Genomic DNA, 27,499 nt, shown 5'->3' on the forward strand with positions numbered 1-27,499 from the left:
TTAACTGCATGTGCGCAAAAACAAACCCAGTGTCTGTCGTATGATACTGCATGAGGGGCTAACTAAAATTTTGATGATTTTTAATACACTGGAATGAATCAAATATTGTGTTGTCAGGTGACGTCGGCCAGAAATCAAGTTTCCTTACAATTCCTTGGATTTTATCTCTGGCTCTTATTATGTTAACATCTTGAACTTCTAAATTACTACTGAGAGTGATTTAAGTGTTCGAGGAAAATACATCAACAAGAAAGGCCAGTCTAAAAAGTCGAAGACAATTGCAAAACAGATGTGCATATTCAAATGTTTCGTCTTGCAAGCACCGGTACATTGGCAGTTGAGTGATAACCACTGGTTTTGGGAAAAATTATCGTTGTTTTCGGTTTAAAAAGGATTTGTATTTTTCGAATGGGATTGAGTACCGGTACGTTAATGAGGACCGCAAAAAAATATCTCTCCCAGGAATGGATCGCAACTTCAGAAAGTTTGGGAACCATTACGCTAAGAGATGTATCGTACACCATAAATTTAAATGTAAAATAAAAGTGAACTTTACAACGGTACAACGAAAAAAAAAAAAAAAAAGAGTTTTCCTACTGGACGTATATTCATATAGAAGGATATAAAGAGGCAAGATTCTGTATATAAATTAATTTCTCCGAAAAAAAAAAAAAAAAAAACTAACGAAATGCTGTACAGTTCATTTGAGAGCATATCTCTCCATACTATGCAATAAACAAAATTTAAAAACGGAATTATTAGAATAAATTTCGAGTTCATCATTACGTGTTTCTGATTTAAAATGAACACATATTTTTAACTGAATATATTTCGTGTGCTTCATTGCCCGGTAAATTTACTTGTAGATACTAAACAAGAATGGTCCGCCGCGTTAGCTTTGCGGTAGCGCGTCTGGCTCAAGATTAACCGCCGCCGGGGTCAGAGCTTTTCGTGTAAAATTCCTACGTCGAGGCTAGAAGAGATGGCGATGCACAACTTCTAATCACTGGATTGTGCACCAATATGCCTGGGTTAAATCCCAAATCCCTCTGCAATGTATATGAAGAGAAGGCATATGCCACTGTTGATAGTGTTCGTCCGTCGGACGGGGAGTTAATCCTGGCAGTCCTCTTGGTGCTATTCGACAGGAGTAGCATACATTCCGGCGCCGGGTTTCCCCTTTTCCCTTCCTCATCCTCACTCATTTCCTACGTTACACTTACACGAACACTTATGTACACTCATCCTAGTACACGACATAACCCCTCACAGATACGCATCATACACAGCTTGACCAGGTGGCCCAGGTTCGAATCCCGGTCGGGGCAAGTTACCTGGTTGAGGTCATTTCTGGAGTTTTCTCTCAATCAAATTTCAGCAAATGCTAGGTAAATTTCGGTGCTGGACCCTGGATTCGTTTTACCGGCATTATCACCTTCATCTCATTCAGACGCTAAATAACCTAAGATGTTGATACAGCGTCGTAAAATAACCTACTAAAAATACACAGCGTGACCCGCCGAAGTGGTGTGCAACTTGAAAATGGGTCTCACACCTGCCATCTATCCGCAATATGTGGAACCCGAATTACATAAGTGAATTGGGTCGGCATTGGATACACACATATTGAATATGAACAAAATATGTTCAACGGGTTAGGAGAATTCGGTGTACACAAACAGACGCGAAACCAATTTTTTTGGTATCAGAACGCTGAGATTTATAATTCCGTAGAAAACTTTAAGAGATTTTGACAGCGTCAAGATCCTTTCTCGAGAGAAAAAGAAAAGGACGTATGAAAACACGATAATTGTAAAGCAAAAGCAGAATACTTCACGGTTATAGTAGTTCCACAGTCAACATTTTATGTAGCTGCATTGACGAAAACTTTCACAAATGTCTTCTAACAAATGGTTACAGCATTTCACCCTAACACAAATTGTAGAACCAACAGGGTGTAGATCAAAATCAAATTACATGTCTTGCAAGTAGGTGAACACGGGAACTTGGTCGGTATATAGTTTTAATAGCACACTGTACATGTCTAAGAAATGGATACACTTTGTCACGCACAGCATATTTAAAGCGACACATTTTAGGATCATTAAATATAACGACCAAAGTTAAATATTCAGAATATTAAATATAATTATCACGTTAACATAATTTCTTGATGTATTTTTCTTTATAATAGCAATGAGCATGTCACTTTAGATATATAAAACAATTAATAAGCTAATTTATATTACGGTAATTAAAATATCCATCCCCAACTAAAAATAACAATAAAACGTTACTGAAAATGTTTCCGAGATAAAAATAAAATATATATATTAACCGATGTTTTATGTAAAAATATCTATATTAACAGGAGAATTGAGATTAAAGATTAAATAAAGATTATGTTTTATTTAACAATGCTCGCAACTGCCGAGGTTATATCAGCGTCGCCGGTGTGCCGGAATTTTGTCTCGCAGGAGTTCTATTACATGCAAGAAAATCTGCTGACATGAGCCTGCTGGGCAGGGATCGAACCCACATCCTTGGGCACAGAAGACCAGCACTATACCGACTGCGCCACCCAGGGCGACGAGAATGGAGATAAGATGCATTACTAAAGCATCATCTGTACTTAATCCATTAATTTTATTACATAGAAGATTAATAAAAATTTGTCTAACTAAAATATGGATTACCCAACAAATTTAAAGTATTAACTATTGAAGATAGTTATAAATATAGTTTAGTAACTTACTACCACAGAAGTCAAATAAAACATAAATCTAATCGACATGAATATCGTACTCGAAGACAAAAGTCTACTTTCCCATTAATTGAGCCTAAATGTCATACAAGTGCAGCAGTTAAACATGGTGCTAGTTTCGGCCCAAGACTTTATAATAACATTTAAAATTAGAAACCATTTTCCAAATTTGAAATATTTTAAAATTGAAGCTTTTTTTTAAAACATTATAAAATTATTCATGATATATAATATTAACAAATGTGTGTATTTTTTACCTTTTTATTTCTGTCGACTAAATTCATGCTTTTATTAAATATCACTGACTTCTGTCTGATTGTCAATTTATATTAAATGTGTTTTTTTCTCTCTTCTTCTCTTTCTTTTTTGCTCTTGTGTGTTATTTATCGGTTTGAATTAAGTTACTCGCTGTATTTAGTAAACTATCTTTGTAAATTTATGTTATATTATTATTGGCTAAGACCACACCGTACACGAGCCTAGATCTTACGGTAGTGGCTAGAAATATTTTTATTTTATAATTTTAATTTGTACTCACTTTGCCTACTAGCTAGCTAGCTAGCTAAATAAATAAATAAATAAATAAATAAATAAATAAATAAAGCATCATCATTAATAAAAATGTAACTACACTGCACAGTGTTTCCAAGAGACTCAAAAGCTGGCCAAAAATGATTTTTTCACTTTTAATTTTATGGTGTTTGCAATATACCCTAAATATCTCCAAGGTCTGGCGGTCATAAAACAGCCACCCTCGTAGCAAGTCTATTTCTACGCAGTTGTATTCGAACCTTTGAAAATAGTGCATGAAGTGTCGTTTTTGCTGTGTTGTGATTGTGTGTTTTTCAATTAGAATTTCAATTATTATTTTTTGTACTTCTGTGGTTGATTTTCAGGTAAATGTTATTATGGCTTGTTAGAGTTATGTTTCTGAATTAAGAATACGTTATTATTATAATGATTAAGTATATTATGCTTCGCTGAGGAATCATAATCATATTATGTAATATTTAATTTTGTGATTCCTTATGTTCGGTATTTATGCAGACCAGCAAAAATTGCCTCACGTTGCCCCGTGTTATTTCCTTGACCAACCTGTAGCCTGACATGTTTACTTGATGATCTTGAAAGGTAAAATTGCCCATATTTGCCCCTTTTGATAAAATTTAGTTAAATATATGTATTGGCATATTTCAAATTAATCGTCTAAAATACGAATATTCTCAGTATCAGTTAATTTCTTCTCTACAGCAAAACTATGTTCAATTTGGCTATCAAATAGTTATAAAAGTAAAAAATAACAAATTTTTAGTCATTTATTTTGGTTTCAGAATGGAGTACCGTTGCAAAAGGAAGGAATTGTTTGATGCTTTACAGAAGGAAAAAAGTGGTCATAAGAAACAGAAAGACGTAGTATTGCAGTTTATTATTACAAAAATCGGTTTAGAAGTCTCCCATGATCAAATTAAATTGTTAGAAAGACATGTTTCTCGTTTTTGCATTAATTTGTTTCGCAGAATCGATAAATCTAACAGGATGAGTGATAGATTTAAAAAAAAAACAACGAGCAGTGGTTAGATAAAGAGTTCATATATGATTTAAATGCTATAAAACCTACTCTACAGAAAAGAGGAGGACCACAGGCAAAGTTTGGGAGGGAGCAGTAGTAGGTCTAAACGTAGAAAAACTCAAAATTTAAGAAAATCTGCAGAGATTGCAAAAAATTTAACATTCGCTGCAAAAATAAAGTAAATGCAGAAATAACCGGCATTGACAGGAATCTCATCCACAGATGTGCAATTATACTTAAAACCATATCCTGTGGATCTGAAATAAACACAAATGAATTTGAAAAATTTGCAACTGAGACTGCCAGATTATTTGTCTCACTGTACTCTTGGTATCCCATGCCTGTCACTGTACATAAAATACACATTCATGTTTCGACTATTATTTCCGAGGCATTACTTCCAATTGAATGGTGAATTTACAAAACGACTTATGTCCCTAGAAGTAGTTTTGAGAAAATTAAAGAAAACTGTTTTTGACTTCGCTGAACCATATATTGTTACAATATAATTTTTTACATGTAAGAGAAAAATTTTTAGTATAAAAATTAATACTTTTGTACTCTTCTTCAGATTGTAAAAAATTTAATTATCTTCAGGACTTATGTTGTTCTGCAAATTAACTTCAATTCTGCATCACAATTATTAGGTTATTGACACATAAACATGTTTAACTAAAAGTATTTAGCCTATACCAAAATCATAAAATAACCTTATTGTAATATTTGTTGAACAACATTATTTTGAACAATTTTTTAAACACACGAGCACAGACCTCTGATGGAGAAAAGTATGATGTTGAAGAAATGTTTCTGAGCACTTATTGCCATTAAGAATTTTTTTTTTATTTCAGTAGGCTATTTTACGACGCTTTATCAACAGCTTAGGTTATTTAGCGTCTGAATGTGATGAAGGTGATAATGCCGGTGAAAGGAGTCTGGGATCCAACACCGAAAGTTACCCAGCATTTGCTCATATTGGGTTGAGGGAAAACCCCGGAAAAAACCTCAACCAGGTAACTTGCCCCGACCGGGAATCGAACCCTGGTTTCACGGCCAGACTTGCTAACCGTTACTCCACAGGTGTGGACGCCATTAAGAATTTGATTAGTGTGTTGTTCTTATTTTGTCCCGGACAACTGTTGCAAAACAACCACAGTTCTTTAATATACTGGATGTGACATAGTTATCGAAGTAGTGTCCAGGAGAAAATTACATACCTCATTAAGACGTTTCTTGGCCTGTCCCTCATGCTAGACACAAAAGGACATTTCATTAGTTTTCATGCTGTGCACAGAGAAAACTGAGACGGTAAGCTGGCGATAGTAGTATATATCCTGAACTGGTGTTAGGCAAGCATACATTTTTCATGTAGTCAAATGTGACAGCAAGAAAATCCTCTCTCTCTAGATACTTAACTTGGCTCCATTTTGCAATACTTTCTACTTCAGCTACAAGTTTAGCACGATTACTGAACATATTGCTTTTCATTTTCATGCTCTGTTTTTCAAACGTAATAAATTTTCTCAACTGAAGAATTACCAATGACAACAGACTAAAAACATTTTGTCAGCTGATTGTATAATTAAAATTACATATTAAGTTATGTAAGTTTCTTCAGTACTTGACAGGCAAAACAACTTACAGGACTAAATTCGTTTTACCCCTTAACCAAACATTCTACTGCTAAGGAAAACTATACAAAAGTCGTGGACTAAAGTAATTCTGTTACTAAACGATGACCCTTGCACATAGTGACATAATCATGCTCTCAACTCAGAACCCCCAAAATGTGGATTAAGTCGTTTTGCAAATTTACCATTCAATTGGACAAATGTCGGAAGAAGCACAAGAAGCAAGATATAAACACCTTAAGCAATTTCGTGAACAGTATGCCAGAAAGATTTCAAGCGAGGCCACTAATCGGGATGTATTCAATCGACTCCTTGCCACCTCTGATCCTTTTATAACATCCTTCCGCCAAGAGAACCGAACAAAATACAAGAAAAGGATACCACATGTGGAAGTCATAAACCTATTGAGTTCTGAAACAAATAAGGGACGGCTCAGGCCTACTGCAAGCGCAGTCACAACTTTTGGAGGGGAGGACAGTACCAATACTAGTAACAGTGATCAATGAACATTCTTTACCCTACTAAAGTGCTAAAGTGTTTCTGAATCTGTATTGTGTACGTGCTCACTTAGAATTTATTATTTATTAAGTGCCTCCGTAATAAATATAATAAACAGTGTAGTTACTTTAACGTGTAACAACCATTAAAAAGTTACTATTAAACAGTCATGAACATAATCGTAAAATGTTTGTAATACTTAATGCACAGATTAATTCAGTGAATACTAATATATATATATATATATATATATATATATATATATATATATAAAGTGTTAAATTAAGCGCCTTTATTATGGACGAAAAAAACTGGGTCTATCACTTCACTGTTCAAGTATACCCAGCGGAACGCGAGCCATCAGTTGAGAAACACTGTCCTAAGATAAGCAAGTAGACCTGATATATTGTTAATATGATAGTATCTTTCAGTTGGTACCAAAAATTGGTAAAAAAAAAGGTGTTAAAGTGACTTTTAGTATTTTTGGCCAGCTTTTATGCCTCTAGGAAACACTGTGCACTGGTTCGAAAACACATTACATTTCGTCACATTTGTGATATTGATTTTGAGGTGGGGTCGCTGGATGTTATGGTTGTCGGGGGAATAGGTTTTGTTTACATTCTGTGTCATGGAGACTGGGCGGAGAACACGCTGCAAAATATGATGAGAGGTTTATACAACGCTTCGTATTGATTCTCTAGCTTACGTGGTCACTTCTCTCTCGTCTTGTAATTGGCTGGACTACCAGCTTTGACATAAACTTGAATTTACTATAGGCCTCAAAGTTTTGAACTATCAAGCTTCTAATTATGAAGTGCATACAATTTATCTATCTCCGCTCGCATGTGTGCAACTGCGCTATACAGTGCCGCATCCGTTCTGCATTCGCGAGCGTGGAAAGATAAACTGTATATATTAATAATGTACTTTCAATGGAAGGATTTAATAGTAAAATTCCTATCATTCATAGCAATTTTATTTAGGCATAAGTTAGTTTAAGTTTGTATTGGAAAATTACTCCGAACATTTTTTATTTTTGTCTTTATTATATATCTCACTTTCTGACTTCCTTTCTGACGCTCACCTCATATGGTGCTTGCACTGTGTCATAGATTTAGACACGTCCGACGTTTCAGAGCTACAAATCGGCACCATCATCAGGAAAGCATAATAAGGGGGAAACTATCTGTTAGATTAGTTAACAAAAGCATTTCTCAAGGACTGGAAGAGCCACGTGTTTGCAATTACAACGGCAGTAAGGTGGAAATGGGGGTGGAAATAATTAAAAGGTAAGCATGCGCGCATCCTTGCAAGAGAATTTTGGGGGCTGCGAACTTTCTCACCATTCCGTTGAAGGAACTTAAGATAATTTTGAAGGGGAAAGCCGAAAATGAACGTTAACCTAACAGCTACCACTTGAAGAAGAGGGAGAAGAAAGCACAACAGGCTCGCCAAAGATGTTAAAAACTTCACCAGCGAATGGAAAGGGGGCGCCGTAATCCTCACTAGACAAGAGATCCGGGCCATTCCTCTGTGAGACAGATTAAAGTAAGCTGACTTGGAAGTGCCCAAGGCGACACGCGAAAACCAAACTCCCGATTATCTGAAATCTTTAATTAGGAAAACATTGAAAATTATTGGGGGGGGGGGAGATGTAGGTCGTGGCAAATTTCTTGTAGGACTCATTGCGACATTTCTCTTAGCGGAAACCAAAGGCAGCATGAGTTGCCTCAGTTCTGGAGACTAGCCGTGGGAAATGAATCGAAGAAATGAGAATTTGGAGAAGTAACATTTATAACTGTAAGATACGTCAAAAAATACTTCAGTGTCCACTCAAGGGAATTTGAGGCTCTGGGGAAGTATGTATGTGAGCTCCAAGCCTGTTTGCTACTTGTCTCGCTCTTATTAAGTAGAGAATAGAGCTACACGAACCAACTTAAAAACCACGACCCGCAAAGTTCATCTTACACTTCTGTTTCCAAGGAGTGACGTCGGAGTAAACCTTTCACGTCAAAAAGTTACAATTATTTTATTCCTTTAGATCGAATATAGAGGTTTCACATCAAAATAAAAAGTAATATTATGAAAAAATTAAGAAAGTACAGAATTGCATACTTCTGTGACTAGATATACTTATATTTCTTCTATCAAAGTTACAGAGAACCAGGGCCGGATTTAGGTATAGTGCCGCCCCAAAGTAGTACTAAAATTTGTCGCCTTCCAACTCCCACAAATAGTTTATGAGCAGTTATTATACAGGTCATATTTAGTTGAAATTACTTTTAAATGAAATACTACAATTCCACTCTTCTCGGAAAAAACAGACGCGTTTACGTGATTTATCACCATAAATATCAGATTGTATCACACGTGAGGGGCTGCGGTATTTACAAGTCTTTATTGTTGTCCTCGTTGATGTCTATATTTGTCGTAGAAGTGGTCGTTAAATCTTCCCCCCCCCCCCCCGCTTTTCCGCCGAAAGCAATGAATGACGCATCAAGCGGAACAAAGTGAACATAATACTGAATGGCGCCAAACTAAAGTCAAAGTGCATAAGGTGAGCACAGAGAATAGATGATTCAGTAAATATGCTGTAGGCTGTGATCAAACCTGCACATTTATGATCATTGCACCTGTCACTCTCTTGACATATCAACGAGAATTAAATTTCTGCCTTGAACATTCGTACTATGGTCATTTCTCTATTTCGTCACATATTGGAAGCATGTCTGTATGAAACTGTGCGGAAATATCTTCCAATCCAGACTAAATCCAACAATCTATAGGAAAGAAAATCAGCTGTAAATGTCTAATATGCCTTGGAATAGGAACATTTTAATACGTGTGCAAATTATTTCGCGGGATGCAATGTTCGAAATCGGAACTGTCCCGGGTAAAACGGGACGGTTGGAAAGCCTGTAGTTGAGAGAGACCGAGGATTTGCCACGGGAAACCAAAGCGGATATCGAACCTACGTTCGAGTGCAGCTCCGGGTCAGTAGACAAAAGTGCTACTGCCCGAGCTACGCGCACCAGTGACTTGGAATTTATTTCCTCACGGTCACATTCAACTTACAAGACTATATATCTTTTCACTGTTATCTCAACACTATTTAAAGCAAAGGTCAGGCACATTTAATTCAGTCTCCAGCATTCTAAACATTATGACTTATCGTGAAGGATCTTAAGTAAGTTACGAACTCAGTGTGAAAGAAACGTAAGCTGCAACAAGGTTACGTTCAATTTTAATCATTTCCATAAATATCAAACTCATTTTAATAATACGAGTAAGCTTATGTCTTTGTTGAAAAGCCATTCTCCCTCTCCTTCAAGGGCAAAATTAAGAATTAGACGTCATGCAAACACCATTCCTACGAGGAAATTTCTTGAGATAAACTCAGTAATGCACATTTTTCTTCTCTCCACAAGATCTAGATCACTGTTACTCTTCGAGTCTTCAAACCGTGTTTGGGGGAAAAAGCAGGAAATTTCATAGCATTGACAATACTAATACTAATAATACTTACTTACTTACTTACTTATGACTTTTAAGGAACCCGGAAATTCATTGCCGCCCTCACATAAGCCCGCCATCGGTCCCTATCCTGAGCAAGATTAATCCAGTCCCTACCATCGCATCCCATTTCCCTCAATCCTTTTTAATGTTATCCTCCCATCTGCGTCTCGGCCTCCCCAAAGGTCTTATTCCTTCCGGCCTCCCAACTAACACTCTATATGCATTTCTGGATTAGCCCATACGTGCTACATGCCCTGCCCATCTCAAACGTCTGGATTTAATTTTCCTAATTATGTTAGGTGAAGAATACAATGCGTGCAGTTCTTAGTTGTGTAACTTTCTCCATTCTCCTGTAACTTCATCCCTCTTAGTTAATCAGCTGTTGTGTAATAAGTGTCACTGTGACGACGTCGTATCTCTCACTACCAACATTACGCTAAACTGTCAAGTGCAAGGTGACAACAGCCTGGGTATAGGTTGTCAATAGCTTAATTTATGTCTTATAATAAAAAGTAAGAAAATTTAAATTTTTCAATTTTTGTGCCCGTCAGTTTATTATTAAGTTTAACTCAATAAATAAATTATATATACATATATATGTATGTAAATTAACTAACACAGTTAAAATTAATATAATTATCTTAGTAAGCATAATGATAGGCCTAGAGATATTCCGATAGTGAATGTAATGTAATATAATCTAATTTTTATTTCAAATTGATTTTAATACAAATACAAAAAGGTCTATACATATAACCTAATACAGTATATATGAATTTAATTGTGAGTATTCAAAATTAAATACTTATAATTTTTCCATTTGAATATATTAGTAATATTTGCTCATAATAATAATTATATTACAGAATCGATTCCACTAATGGATGAATTACCAAAACAGTGAGATCAATGCTCGCACTACAAACATTCAACTAACAGAAGTATATTGGCCTATTATGAAGTTTAAGAGGAATCATATGATTTATTATGTTGTTTTAATGATTACAATTTTATAATTAAGAAATATAAGAATAATATTACATTTTAGTTACAATATTATCAAATATAATTTTAATATCTGTATTCATTTAAATTTTCATATTGTTACTTACCATAGAGTTAACCATGCAAATAATTGTTGATTAATATACACAAGATTGTAAACATAAATTACCTAGTACGTGTTTCACAGCTAATATATAGTAAAATTGTATAAGATATTATGAGTCAAATGCCTGATGATGCCCAAGGGCGAAAACGTTTGCATTTCAATGTTATAATATACAATGATCATTTACTTTTGTAACAGTTTTTGATTTTAAACCATGATATGTCATTTAGACTGAACTCTAAATAAAAATTAAATTATATTACATTAATATAATTTCCAAACAAATTGAACAATCGGCAATGGAATGTACTAAGATTGGGATTTAATCTGTGCATATAGATTTTCTGTTGTCCACATTCGATACTTCTGAATTTTGACTACAGCACTGAGGGTGAAGTAGGACTCATTTGTCCACAGTATTCCACTGCAGTTTCCATCTTAGATAATTCAAGTAATGAAAAATTTCTTTCCCTCTCTTTTATAATCGCCTTCCTTCAATTCGAACATCTTTTGCAGTCTTTAAGGATACATTTTCAGACATTTGCGTAACATTTTCCAAACAGTCCCGTATGGCATTTGCAAGAATTTGCTGAAACAGAGATCGGCAAAATAATAATAATAATAATAATAATAATAATAATAATAATAATAATAATAATAATAATGATTTATTTTAGCTGGCAGAGTTAAGGCCGTAAGGCCTTCTCTTCCACTCAACCAGCAAAAAGAGTATATACATATGAAGACATTATTACAAAAACAGCCCTAGTCATTTTCAATGAAAATGAGTTAAGGACACATTTGCTACTATTTTAAATGTTTATAATCTCCCAAAACGGCCCATGTCAAGTGCAATAGACACTATGATAAAACATCTGTTGAACGGAAATAGCTGACATGTGTTACTCTTTTATTTTTTATTGTTTTCCTGAAAAATAGCAGTTTTGACAAGGGTTGTTTTTGTAATAATGTCTTCATATGCATGAGCTTACAAAGAATTCAACAATTTGATTTAGATGAGAGTTACATGTATACAAGAATTATTTACGAATTAAACAACAAAATACTATGAACTATTAATTAAACACTGAAATAAACTGTGTAGCAGAATTAAGCTAAAATACATAGAATGTTAATATATTTCAAATAATATTAGATAATAGAAAGAGATTATTATGAAACAATTTTGAAAATACAGCACAATCAGGATGATGTCTAAAAGAAAGAAGTAACAGTGTAGTCAGTGATAGTTTAAATCAGTATGATTGGAGTGAAATGCTAATAAGGTTATCTTTTAAGCTGTTCTTAAAGGTGTTTATTGTCTTGTAGCCCCTAATACTTTGTGACAAGGAATTCCATTGACGCGAGGTGGATACTGTAAAAGATGATGAATAACAAGATGTTCTAGGAAGAGGTATACTCAGCGTGCCACAGATAAGTGATTTGGTATTTACGTCGTGGTTAGAGTATAGATAAGAGAAACGAGACGAAAGGTAATTTGGTGTTAAGGTGTGCAGAATTCGAAAGAGTAAAGACAAAGAGTGTAAAGTTCTGCGTTCTTTAAGTCAGAGCCACGAAAGACTTGCGAAGGACGGTGATATGTGGTCATATCGTCGGATGTTGCACACGTATCTGACGCACATATTCTGAGCTCGCTATAACTTGACTGACAGTTTAGAACTTAGATCACTTAACAAAACGTCACAATAATCGAAGTGCGGCATTACTAGGGTTTGTACTAGGGTAAGTTTTAGTTGCTGGGGCAAGAAGTTTCTCAAGCGACTCAAACAGTGAATGGAGGAACAGATTTTTTTTTTATCGTTTCTTTAACTTGAAAATTCCAACTTAGATTATTATCAAAAAAAGAAGCCAAGATTTTTTACGACAGATGAATAAGGGAAATGGTTATCATGATGACAGATTGGATTTGACGTCAACAGGGGCAAACACGGAACCAATCTCCATCTCTTCCTCTTTTCTTTACCTTCACGCTGTCGAAGCGGCGAGCATTGGTGGGGGTGATGAACAACTGTTTGCATGGCGCTATGTCCCATTAGTGAGCTCAGAAAGCGTACTTTTCAGTTCCGTGAAGAGTGGGAGGAACAATATTATTGTTTGCTGCGCAGAGGGTGGTAATGTGAGATGCCTACCATGTTAAAAATCATTAAAGAAATTTACAAAGCCAACTTCAAACGTTATGAAAAATGTCACAAAAATTAATAATACCTTACATCATTTTTATGATTTTAGGGAGATAAATTCTTGTGCTTCTATAATGAAGATTGGATAACTGATTTGACATTCCTAACTGATATATACGAACACTTGAATAATCTCAATTGAAGTCTTCAAGGAGATGATAAGAAAATAGGACATACGTACGACATTGTAAGATCATTCATACTAATGTAGGGTGACCTGATTCACATCGATAAAAAAGAGGACACAAAGCTTCAAAAAGGAGGACATTGTTAGAAAAAAATAGGACAGAAAATATGTACTTATATTTAGACTTAGGCCTATATTACACTTTAAATTACATTATTACAAAATATTTACAGTACAGATTTAGGCTTATATCATACTTAAAAGTATGTTAATATCTATTTTATAACAAAATAATTACAAAAAATCTTAATAATATTAGATTTATATTCGCACCTCGATCTCTAGATTTACTAGCTACGTGTGAGCAACGATCATAACAAGGAGCAGCAAAGAGTGTTATGATTATTGGCAAACAGTATATTCCGTCGATGCTGCTGCCACCTACAGGCAAATTACTTGAAAAAGGTGTCAAATAAAATAATTTCAAAATACAGGCATACAAATTACGAAAACGAGGACATTTCTTGATTTTTTAAAAATCCACTCGGACCCCGGACAAAGGCCTAAAAAGGAGGACGTCCGAAAAAAAGAGGACGTCTGGTCACCCTATACTAATGACAGAAGTGTGAAAATAAAATCTAATGGAAAAATAATTCTACCATTTCAATGTCCAAGAGCACTAAACGATATTTCAGAAAATAATTTGTCTAATTAATTATTAATTTGATGCAAAAGTTCGAAGCGTTTATGTTCATCACAACACTGCGTTGTTAGGAGATTGATTATCGTTAGCCATTTGTCATTTGTTATTTCAAGTGTTGTGCTTACCAATGTGCCTTGAATTTTGCGGATTTGAAGAAAGTTTGTGCTATTTGTGTGCTAAAGAATATGAAGTGTCAAGTGAAAAAAAAAGAACATTTCCCACAGATTTTTCTTTTGTTTTAGTTTAATAGAAAAGCAAAAGCGGCGGAGGCGGCTCGAAACATTAGTGCCGTGTATGAAGAGAATGCCATCTAAGAAAGCACTGCAAGAAAATGGTTCTGTCGTTTCAACACACAACTTACACACCGAACAAAAGTTAGTGTCCGTCCGCAGAAAATGATGTTATGCGTCTGGTATCACAAAGAAGGCGCCGCGTACTACGAATTGATTATCAGGATTGTAAACATAACAGGTGACATTTATTACCAACAACTCAGACGCCTTTCGACAGCAATTGAAGAAAAACGACCGGGAAGACTGCATCAAATGCTACTGCAACACCATAATGCAGTCTCACACTCCGCTAACATTACGAAAGCCAATATCCAGGAGCTTGCTTGGGAGGTGATTCCACATCCCCTATATTTTCCCCATCTTGCGCCCTCAGATTTCTACCTTTTGCGTTCTCCATCCAACAATCTTCAAGGGACTGCTTTTGCTATCGAAGATACTTTATAAACAAGGCTTGACGACTTCTTTAACTTAAAATCAGCAGATTTCTTCAGACGCGAACTCGAAAAACTACCGCACTGTTGGCAGAGAAACATAGATAGCCTAATGCTGGAGAATATATATTGCTGATTAATGTCTATCTTCTATAAAAACTTTTGTGACAACGAAAAAACGCTAAGAACTCTTGCAGCAGTTCAATATATCAATAAATTAAAGACTCTAAAAGTTAATTAAAAATATGACAGGCGATTTTAAGCTATTTGTAAATCTTCTCACCATAGACATAATAAGAGCTACGTCACAATTTCAGGTAGAAGTGGCGGATTTACGGCGAAATATAAAAAAAACACTATAACCATTTACTGTATGAAATTTATATTGATTTCAAATACTTCCAAAGGCACATATACACCCCTTTGCACATTGTCTGCCAACATAGTACCTATGTTTGTCTCAGCATACATTTGTGAGCACTTTTTTTTTTAAATTTAAAACTGTAAAATCTAAAAAAAAATATATTATATATACCGATAAACAAACGAAAACTAACTTACTCTGTTACTAGTAGCAGTTTGTAAAATAAGATTATATATTTGTGATAGAATAAAAATGCATGTAACATGAAATATATTTCTGAACGTAAATGCTCGTATTATGTAAATTACGAATAGTTTATCAAAACCATTTTGCCGACCTCTAAACCTTAACAAATTAGCACTACTGTTCTTTTTAGTTACTTTTTTCATTTCCATGGTGCAATCATCTTCATATGATAGCTTGGACGAAATCGATGCAGTACGTGTAGCACTTCTAACGCCCCTTCAATTTAACAAATTATCGAGTGACGACTTTCTAAGTCAAGCCTGTTATACTGTAATGAAACAAAATCACGCGAATCACCGTTTTCTATTTTTCGTCGAACAAATATATTTTCGTTAGAACAAAATAGGCCTAATTATGATTTAATACTCTGGCGATAGACGAGAGTATTCTATAGCAAAAAACTTATACAAACTTTTAGAAGTACTTGATAAATCAGACGTTAGAAACTTTTAAGTGTAGTACCTGAACTTAATAAGATAATATCCTTTTATTCTGAAATTTGTCATTACACAAACATGAAATTGAGGTTAGTGACTTTGAAACGAGAGGGTGGCTTACCTTCCAATTTCATTCTGTAAAGCTATTAAAGTCATTAGTCTTGTACGTCACCCCAGAACTGCCTTACCTGACGCAACATTGTGAATGCACACGCAAGATGCTAGGATTTTAAGAGAGCTCCTAGCGATAAGAGGACTTGCGTGTGCGGAAAAAAATTGAAATCTGTCCGTCAGGGGTAGCTGATTTAAACGAATTATTTTTTCTAAAAACATGATTTTTCAAGTTAATTATTCATACATAATTTTTGCAAACCACGATACTTTTACCATTTTCTAATTCTCTTAATCGACTAACAATCACCTTCTGAATTTAAACATAGGTACTTTAACCAGCATCCATAGTCATTTCCTTCCACGTAACCGTACAAGAAGTTACTAATTCTTCTTGTGGTAAAAAGGAGTCAGTCAGTCTTGGTCTGGTAACGGTCGAAAGTCAGTTCCAGTTTTGAAATATTCTGAAATAGGTAATTGAAAATCAAAAGATTCTAGGAGGAGGAAGTAAGCCATGTACAAGAAATATGGGCAAGAGATTGAAAACAAGAATTAAGAAACATTTGTTTCTTTAGACATGAAGATGAGAATAAAATATGTGAAATTAACTCTAGGTGAGTTGTGTCTGTCAATATCTGCAGATCAGTATCTCAGATGAGTGCCTGTATGTCAGAAGTAAGGAACATAAATTTGCCACAAACTCAACACACTAGAACAATATGAAATATACAGACACACGAAAACACACCCCCAACGATATTCTCAACACACAACTCAATTTCAAAACACATGCACTCTTTGACTCTACACTACGAACGCACCCACACAGGAAACAAGAGGCGCCAAGACCAACAACGATCAGTTCTGAAGATGACCGAAAATAGGTCGAAAGATGTTAACAAGGTACGTTAAAATTTAACACAAGAAAGATCTTATCATACATATTCCGAAATAAATTTGCATTTACTGAACTCATTTTAAGTATAGGTGTAATGAAAAAGTTTTAGGTTTAACAAGGGCTGACTGGTATGAAGGTAATTAATGTTAAATAGACTTTTCTAATAAGATTTAGACGAGAAGATACTTGAGAAACATAAATGTAACAGAACCGCCATTTTGTAGAGATATTCATATGTTTCATGACAAATTGTTTGTGTATTTGTCTGTTCATAAATTCTTACAATGAACTTGTGTCAATTCCTACCACTTCCGATATTTTTGTTGACAATTTATAGACAAGTTTCTTACACATGCAGATTTTAACAGGAGTGACAATTTGCACTATTTGCAGATGTTCCCCTGTGCAGTCACCTTTTGGCCCCAGTCTACTTCGCCGAGTCGGTGATGTCAGAAGTCGGGTTCTGGGCTGTGCCTTGTCCCAATATCTGGCATTACATTATGGGCTGGTGCTCCATGGAGAACGCAGACGACAAGGAAAAGGTTCTCATGGGAGAGAACTGCAATCAATAGTAAGTGAACCTTCCAAGCTCCTTAGAAGTTCAAACACAGTTCTAGATTCACGCTATCTGGTCGCCACCTTTAAATGGATAACGTTAATGCAGGTCCACCTTTTGAATTCCGACAAATGTAAATAATTGTGTGACAAGGTAAACAGAAGAAATTTGATACTCGCTATAATGTAAACTGCATAAGAAATATATAGGCCTACTTCAACATTTATAATATATTTATTCATAAGTCTAACAGTGAACGTATAATATATTTTTATGCTCGACCATGCCGAAATGTAGTAATTATATACCTGGTAGTAGCCCTTTAATGCACCTCATTAAAGTACACCTATTCATTATTGTTCAGTTGTTCAGCCAATGAGAAATCACCATTGTATCATTATAAAACCGCAAGTATCGATTATTCTTGGATATGCAATCGAAAGACAATTAGCGAAACGTAACGGAGGCTGGAAATCCAATACTGTCGCAGAAGGTTATGTTCTGTTACTATAATAATTAGCATTAATTGTAAATAATATTCAATTTGTCATCTCGTTTTTCAATTCTAAATCAATTTCCAGGTTATATCAATATTAATGTTCATGTTATTCTCTAGATTATATCAAGGTCAATGACATTCGTCCCTCGGAAAAAATGAATACTTTCGCGTCTGCGCACATCTCACAATTTAGAAGGTCAATTCCGCTCTTCACTTAGATAACCATAACATGAATACTTATGAATAATTTCAAGTTAGAAATATGGTCGAGCATAAAAAGTCGTATGAAACTTGCCTATAATGGTAATTAAGACGCTCGTATGAAAATTATGAAACCCGCTTGCGCTCGTTTCATAAACAAACATACTCGCGTCTTAATTACTACCATTATAGGCTCGTTGCATAATGTATTATTAAAGAGGACCTTAGCATTTTCATTAAAGGATATATAATAAACAAAGTAAGGCAACGGTTTTCTTAAACCCCACTTTATACTAAGGACCAAAATTCAAAATTAAACAATGATGGTAAATTAAAGAAAGCTCCGCTGCACCTGTTAGAAATAAATATAAAGTAATTATATAATTAAAATAGGACGTTAAAACGGTGGAATGGCCGGGATTTCCTGGGTGATCACCCCATATTTTGTATTTAAGGGTAGTTCTATTTATGTTATACACTTCCGCCGCCTTCTTTACTGACATGCCAAAATATGGAATTTATTTTGGTAAATTATGAAAATAGTAAATAAATAGCTATTTCATTCCTAAAGTGTTTTCGTTTCTAAACCATTTGGAGCAAGCCCATATCATTATTTACAAAATAAGTCTTTAGATATTAATATTTTTCTCCATATTTAATATTCTACCAAATAAAATACAAATAAATCTGCATAATTAGACAGTTTCTAAGCATTCTGAATCTGCCACAGTTCCCAATGTATCAATGATCAATTTTTCTTCTTCTGATGTTAAAACGGTGGAATGGCCGGGATTTCCTGGGTGATCACCCCATATTTTGTATTTAAGGGTAGTTCTATTTATGTTATACACTTCCGCCGCCTTCTTTACTGACATGCAGTTATTTTCTAGAGTCTTCAAATCTCTACTCACATTTTCTCTAGGTAGTTTAAGTTCTGTATCGTCAACTTCATGCTTACTTTTGTAATTTAGGACGACGGTTCTGTTGACTTCTTTATTCAGTGTAACGCGAACTAAAACTGGCATACCAAAATAATTGGAAACTCAATATCAAAGCATGCCGACTGGCGATATACTTACGCACAACAATTATGGGTAGTTTAAAAGGTAACAATGTAGCCTATAAGTTGATAATTTTATTAACTGCATACTGCACCAACAACACTTTATTATAAACTAGCCGTACCCGTGCGCTCCGCTGCACCTGTTAGAAATAAATATAAAGTAATTATATAATTAAAATCCATGTATGGTGGGTCCCTATCACCACGGCATGGCGCGTCCTCAGGTTGCGGATAGAGGAGACGGCCTCCAGATATGGAGGGTAGCTGCGAATATATTGAATAAGCAGTCGTGGACAGCCGATAAGGGGTGGTCCTCCAGCTTGGGGGTTGGGCGAAGGGCTAACAACCCATCACCGTAAAAAACAGCTTGTTACGAATTCCTACAGTAAGCCTCGGAATAGGACTGATTCTCTGGCACGACCACAGCAAAGGAATAAGGTTTTGAGATTTGGCACTTGGAACGTAACTAGTCTTTATAGAACAGGAGGGGTAACATTAGTAGCAAAAGAACTAGCTAGATATAGAATAGACTTTGTGGGAGTACAAGAGGTTAGGTTAGATGGGAATGGCATATCACAAATAGGAGATTACTTGTTGTATTATGGGGAAGGAAACAATAATCACCAATTAGGAACAGGATTCTTTGTACATAAAAGAATAAAATCAGCAGTAAAAAAGGTCGAATTTATCAGTGACAGGTTATCATATTTAGTACTTAAGGGTAGATGGTGCGACATCATAGTTATAAATGCTCACGCCCCTACAGAAGAGTCTTGATAGATAAACGGAGACATACTAGTATAGTAGATATTCGAACTTTCAGAGGTGCAGACTGTAATTCTGACCATTATTTGGTGATTGGAGAATTAAGAGAAAGATTATCAGTAGCCAAGCGAGTAGAGCAACAAGTTAATATTACTAAATTCAATATTTTGAAATTAAAGGACGAGGAAGCTAAGCAAAATTATCAGGTCGAAATTTCGAATAGGTTTGCCACTTTAGAAAGTTCCGACGAAGTTGAGAAAGAATTAGATGTTAATAGCGTGTGGGAAAATATCAGAGATAGTATCAAAATTGCAGCTGAGCAGAGCATAGGTTATTATGAAACTAAGAAAAAGAAACCGTGGTTTGATGAAGATTGTTGCATGGTAGTAGAAAGAAGGAAACAGGCAAAATTGAAATTCTTACAGGATCCAGTTGAGGAGAATAGAGATAATTATTTCAATGAAAGACGGGAAGCAAGTCGTACACTTAGGAATAAAAAGAGAGGTTACTTGAAGGAAAAACTGAATGAGGTAGAAACAAATAGTAAGAATAAAAACATTCGAGATTTATATAAGGGTATAAAGGAATTTAAGAACGGATATCAGTCAAGGGTAAACGTGATCAAGGATGAGAATGGTGACTTGCTTGCAGACTCTTCATCAATCCTAAACAGATGGAAAAACTATTTTGCGCAACTACTAAATGTACATAGGCCAAATAGAAATGATCGGGACGATATTGAAATACAAACTGCTGAGCCATTTATACCCGAACCCACGATTTCAGAAGTCGAAATTGCGATAGAAAATCTGAAAAAGTACAAGTCTCCAGGTATCGATCAAATTCCAGCAGAATTAATACAAGAGGGTGGAAGTGCATTATATAGCGAAATTTATAAACTTGTACTTGCTATTTGGGAAAAGGAAATTGTACCAGAACAATGGAAGGAGTCCATAATTGTACCTATTTTTAAAAAGGGGGACAAAACGAACTGTGGTAACTTTCGAGGAATATCACTTTTGTTGACGTCGTACAAAATTTTGTCCAATATTCTTTTGAGGAGATTAACTCCGTACGTAGATGAAATTATTGGGGATCATCAGTGCGGTTTTCGGCGTAATAGATCGACTATTGATCAGATTTTTTGTATTCGGCAGATAATGGAGAAAAAATGGGAGTATAAGGGTACAGTACATCAGTTATTCATAGATTTCAAAAAAGCATATGACTCGGTTAAGAGGGAAGTATTATATGATATTCTTATTGAATTTGGTATTCCCAAGAAACTAGTTCGATTAATTAAAATGTGTCTCAGTGAAACATACAGCAGAGTCCGTATAGGTCAGTTTCTATCTGATCCTTTTCCAATTCACTGCGGGCTAAAGCAGGGAGATGCACTATCACCTTTACTTTTTAACTTCGCTTTAGAATATGCCATTAGGAAAGTTCAGGATAACAGGCAGGGTTTGGAATTGAACGGGCTACATCAGCTTCTTGTCTATGCAGATGACGTGAATATGTTAGGAGAAAATACACAAACGGTTAGGGAAAACACGGAAATTTTACTTGAAGCAAGTAAAGCGATCGGTTTGGAAGTAAATCCCGAAAAGACAAAGTATATGATAAGGTGCTTAGGAAAATATTTGGGGCTAAGCGGGATGAAGTTACAGGAGAATGGAGAAAGTTACATAACACAGAACTGCACGCATTGCATTCTTCACCTGACATAATTAGGAACTTGAAATCCAGACGTTTGAGATGGGCAGGGCATGTAGCACGTATGGGCGAATCCAGAAATGCATATAGAGTGTTAGTTGGGAGACCGGAGGGAAAAAGACCTTTAGGGAGGCCGAGACGTAGATGGGAGGATAATATTAAAATGGATTTGAGGGAGGTGGGGTATGATGATAGAGACTGGATTAATCTTGCACAGGATAGGGACCGCTGGCGGGCTTATGTGAGGGCGGCAATGAACCTTCGGGTTCCTTAAAAGCCATTTGTAAGTAAGTAAGTATAATTAAAATAGGACGTTTGATCCAGGGAACATTCGTGTTTGATAGAAGGATAAATCGTATAATATGTTACTTAATTTAAATTGTATTTAAATAATTAAAATTCGATCATTTGGTCCAGAGAGCACTCAGAAGTTACTGTAATAACATTATAGCATTATGTCCATCTAGAGAAACTACACTTTCCAATGGTTAAATAATAATTAATTATACAAATCGGTTAGTTTAGCTTTCGATATTACTTCATATATACACAGAAACATCCTCTGTAGGCCTTGTTTCATAGCTTTCGATTGTTGTTGTCCAAGGCCCCTTATAGACGTAGTCATTTGTTTTTCATTTCATTACACCGCCTTAGATGGCATTGTATTTTAATTTTAAAACTCATTTATCTCATTAAATATCAGTCCTATCAAAATTTTGCAAAGACTAAAACTTAACGGAAATCATTTTTAAAGAAACTTTTGTTATGCAACATATTTCACAAAAATCAATAATAAGCGAGATATTTCGATTTATTTAATTCAGGCTCCCTTATAACCCCCTCCCTTTTAAATAACGTATTTTGAATGTCATATAGCCTAAAATCTAAGTTATAACGAACTTAATATTTATATTCCAATTTTCACATAAATCCGTTCAGCCATTATCGTGTGAAAAGGTAACAAACATCCAGAGAGACAGACAGACATACAAACAAAAATTTCAAAAAAGCGATTTTCGGTTTCAGGGTGGTTAATTATATATGTTAGGACCAATTATTTTTGTAAAATCGAAAATTACCAGAAAAATTTCGGCTACAGATTTATTATTAGTATAGATAAAATCATTATACATTTTATGTAACTAGACGGCCATGTATGAAATGGAGCAGAGTGTGAATTAAGATTTCTGATGAGGGGGGGATAGAATCCTAGATGACAATACCGTACATAAAATTATTATTATCCTTATTCGATACGGCTCAACGCTTGGTTGCACTGAATTGCTTGTCTTGCATCTTGATCATAATAATAATAATAATTATATATCTATGAGCAGGCTTAAGATAAGATATGTAATTCCTAAGTTATTGATTATTGTCAGATTGTTGGTGATGATAATACATCAATATTATTTTCTTTGCTTACTTTATAAAGTACATATCGTCGTTGTTCCTGCAATAACTCCTATGTGCGAAATATAAAATTGTTCAGTAGGAAGACTAAACACATTTATTCATCCTATGGCAGCCGTACATAGGAGACTGAATTCTTACATTTTCGAAACAAAGAAATACAAATTATATACGGGAAATTTTATTATTTGCAGTATCACTAGTTAAGGTATTTAATAGAGCAAAAATCTTAAAATCGATAAATATGTAACATAGGAGTTATTGCAGGAACAACGACGATATACTGGTTTTATAATAATTATATTTTTTTGAGGGGGGATACAAGTTTTCCCTGGCAGGGATGTTAATATGACTTTATGAGGGGGATAACTTTCAAACGGGAGGGAATCCTCTCATCACCCCCGTAAATTCGCACCCTGCAATATAGGAGAAAAGGAACTGTCCTACTTGCCTCGTAAGTGGTGCCTTGTTGGTATCACTTGTGAGGATCAGATCTGTCTTCGGACAGTTTACTAAACGACATTATACAGGGACATCATTTTATTTTTACTTCAATTTTTATTGTACCTGAGTTTTTTAATGTACTTCACTCCCACCCCCTCTACTAGTAAACTTCCAACCGTTCTCCACACAGAACCGAGGCCGCGTATGCAGTACTGAGTAAGTGAGTGTAGTATGTTTCAGAAATATGTTCGCGTTTTCCAGTGACGAAAGAGCTTTCAATATTGAATCATATTTTCGCACAGGTACTGTCGTCCGTTTGCCTACGTCGCATCCCGATTTCCCCCATCTGCTTCTGTTCGCCCCTCTGTTAAGTCTAGTAGCTGGGCTGTCTTAGCTCTTTTCTGAGAACATTAATTTCGGTTAGGAATTGTACGTCTACGTAATATTATACAACTGTTTAAAAAACTTAAAAAAGGGGCCTCGTTAAGTAATTAACTGTCACGCGATTTTCCCTCCCCCTTTCTACGACCCTGCTACAAAACCACTTGAACGGACAGTAGATAGCATTTCTGAGTAATTTTATCTTTTCGGATTGGGCAGAAGTGAAGATTGAATTTACAGTATGTAAGGTACTCTTTTATAGAGTAGGTACAGAATTATTTCAACATGAGTTACTCGTAAGAAGGACGAAACTGGTAATTGGAATTAGGTACAATAGTCTATAGTGCGATAATATGCACAAAAGAACTGAAGCCTGTATCGCAATGAACGGCCACCATTTTAAAAAATGTGTTTAAATATCTATATTATGATTATTTTTCAATTTAACTTCATTCTCTATATTGTACACTAATGTGCTGTAACACTGCAATATACACTGCATAATGAATACGCCCGAATGGATAGCTCAATTCGTGAGTAAAAACACTAAGTGTTAATAGAGTACTGTATTTTGATTGAACAAAAACCTAATGAAAATTATCAAACTCAAAATGGCGATATTTCCTAGTTTACATAAATGGATGAACTAATTTTCTTCCCTCCTATACCTAGTAAAGTGATTTGTATTTTACGCCAGTATCATCGAACTCCACTCTTGGAAGGGGGAGCAAGCAGTGTTTCCGGTTCTAGACCTTTAATCCAAAGATATAGCCAGGTTAATATTAAAAATGTTAGTAAAAATAAAATGATGTCCCTGTACATTTAGAAAGCATAGCGTCAAAGTAGCCCCGAAAACTGTCACAGAAAACAGTAAAGTCAAAGTATACGGTTTACGGTATATCAATAACAATTTCATTCTCTTCCTTTCACTCCTATTACAGGGTGGATGGTATCCTTTGCACGAAAATGGAACTGGTAATAGATCATGAGGAGAGATTTAAAAAATGTAATTTTTTTGTAACATTTACCGTTTTAGAGAAAATCGTTATGTTTCTATGAAGCATTTGGCAACATCACGGCTGCTGCAATAACTCTAAGCAAGCGCGGCCTGCACTCCTTACCTTCCCGTACCTCTCTTCTTTCTCTGATGTACTCAGTAACAAGCGACGTGCAGTGCGTTGCAAGATTTATTTTAACGATTTGCGCTATTATTAAATTTAAATTCATGGCTAAACGGTTTAATTTGCAAAATAAAAAAAAAAAAAATAAGGGATTCAAAACATTGACTGTTCAGATTATTTTTACCTATCTGCTTGCATAGCAATCAGCCATTTCTCTCGGACCATTACCGCAATAGAGCGCTGTAAACATTGGGCAAAGACGTTGTTTCTTGCTTAACGGTACTTCATCGAATGTAAAGTGTAATGAAATTTTTGTTATATTTAACATGTAAACATGTAACCTTTAAATTTTGGTGCAGAGGTTATCATCCACTCCGTATATAATGAATAGATTTGCTGTGGTTGAACAATTACATTACTAATTTTTAGGGGCTTCCTTTGTACCTAAGTGTAGTCTCGTAGTTCTAGTACTTCACTTTTATTAGACAATAAAAAGAGTTATTGATTGCCTATTAATAAAGCACAATTTTTATTGATTTCTGTGCAGCACCAGAGGCATTTACGTAGTTGACACGAGTGCCACGCCGCCGTACGCCCTGGGGAAGCTCAAGCATCCAGCATAAGGAAGATTCACCTGGATCAATAAGAACATTTCGTGACAGCGCTGTGAAGCGTTATAAAACGAGATAACGAAATTCAGTGTTAAGAGTGACTGCAAGCTGGAAGTGGTGTATTTTCATCGAGTGGTGAGAATGGTGTAAATAGTTCTACGAGTATTAGTACTGCAAACATATTACTGATAATTAGTAGGAAACGAAGTTTGGACACCAAAACATTGCCCAGAGGAGACTACATATTTAAGGAACACTGACTATAGGATGTCAGTTGTTTACCTTCAGGTTCGTATGAAAAATGAAAGACGTCGGGTGAAGGAACCGCTGTTCATTCGAAGTTTAATGAGTACGGGTTTTGTGTTGTTTACTGCATTCTAATACGTTGATTCGACACAGCAAGCCTATTTTCTATTTACAAAGAAAACTTTTCGTCAGGAGTTAAGTTGTGATCTAGCAAGGGTACTGTAAAGGAGTACTAAAATGCCGCCAATAAAATCTGTAACTTTGCCTGTGATTGTAAAAGAGTTCGGAGATAACTACTTTTCAGTCAAGGACGAAAATATAGTATGGTGCAATGTGTGTAAGTTAGACATAAAAGTTAAAAAGCGCCGTCATTTAAAAAAACATTGTGAATCTAAAAAACATATCGAACATCTGAAATTGTTTAGTGATTCGATTTCGGACCAGTCCACTTTTTATTATGACTTGTGTCTGATGATGGTATCTGCGAATATTCCGTTCAATAAACTTGAGAATCCAAAATTTAAACACTTCATTGAAAAGTATACGTATAGAAAATTGCCGTCTTCAACAACCATGCGTACACATTACTTGCCTTTGTGTTGTGAGAGAACTTTGGATTCTATACGATCAGCTGCTGGTAACAATAAAATAGGAGAGTCTATAGATGAAGCAACCGATGTTGTTTGAAGGTATGTGGCAAATATTATTGTTGGAATGTTGTCAGTTCACGAACCCAGAAGTAAATTTATTTTGGCAACAGAAGTGTTGGCTGGAGTAAAGCTTTGGTTTTTCTGAATCGATTCATGAGACATGCGAGATGCGAGACCCGCCTCGCACAAATCTGGACAACACGAGAGGTAGTGGTGTATAGCCTCGCATCTCGCAGTTATAGAAACCACTCACTATCTCTCGTGTAGTCCGGATTTGTGCGAGGCCCGCCTCGCACCTCACACGTCGCATGCGTCGGTTCAGAAAAACCAAGGCTTAAATCATTCCATAATAGTTAATTTATCTGAAAATTAATTGTTTCTTTTGTGGCCAGATGATATTAAACGACATTGCTCAGTGATTGTTGGAAGTGGGAAAGAGTATCAAAAACTTGGGTGTCGATCGCTACAACACTCGCTATAGCTTCTTCACAAGGCATAAACAAATCACTACAGCACTCGCTAGTCTTCCGGCACAAAGCATGAACAAGTCACTAGAACACGCAAAAGATCTATCACACGTAGTTACGTTTAATACTGTAATTTATCACAGTGAGTAGTAACTATTTGTTTCATATTTTTGGAGGTACGCAACATAAACCAATTTACTTCATGAGTTATACAAGGGATATTTTACCATTAAATACTTTTGAATGCAGCATCAAAATTCTTTCAGCACGACGAATGTTTTACTTTTCCCTCCGAAGCCGTGTTTGCTGTGTTGATTCGTGAATATTATTTGTATTTTGCATTGTATTTCCTTCAGCACTTCAATAATTTTCCAGACGTAAGGATGCGAATTGTAAAACTGATCATTGTAGTTGCTATGAAATGCCTCAGCACCATTTGTTACGAAAGCAATTATTTCGTTCGAA

General features: G+C 35.3%; 2 protein-coding genes across 2 annotated transcripts in view; both read left to right on the forward strand.

Annotated features, from left to right (window-relative positions):
• Window positions 1–26,196, forward strand: part of LOC138702788 (pancreatic lipase-related protein 2-like) — a 42,119-nt gene extending 15,923 nt beyond the window's left edge. Inside the window, exons 4-5 of the mRNA XM_069830086.1 lie at window positions 17,295–17,472; window positions 25,608–26,196. Coding sequence (XP_069686187.1) covers window positions 17,295–17,472; window positions 25,608–25,683 — 254 coding nt within the window. The 3' untranslated portion in view covers window positions 25,684–26,196. The remainder of the gene's footprint in view (window positions 1–17,294; window positions 17,473–25,607) is intronic.
• LOC138702789 (uncharacterized) overlaps window positions 25,745–27,499 on the forward strand; it is a 110,059-nt gene continuing 108,304 nt past the window's right edge. Inside the window, exon 1 of the mRNA XM_069830087.1 lies at window positions 25,745–26,606. The gene's annotated coding sequence lies outside the window, so the exon portion shown is untranslated. The remainder of the gene's footprint in view (window positions 26,607–27,499) is intronic.

The sequence above is a fragment of the Periplaneta americana genome, chromosome 7 (assembly GCF_040183065.1).
Source record: "Periplaneta americana isolate PAMFEO1 chromosome 7, P.americana_PAMFEO1_priV1, whole genome shotgun sequence".
Classification (NCBI taxonomy): Eukaryota; Metazoa; Arthropoda; class Insecta; order Blattodea; family Blattidae; genus Periplaneta; species Periplaneta americana.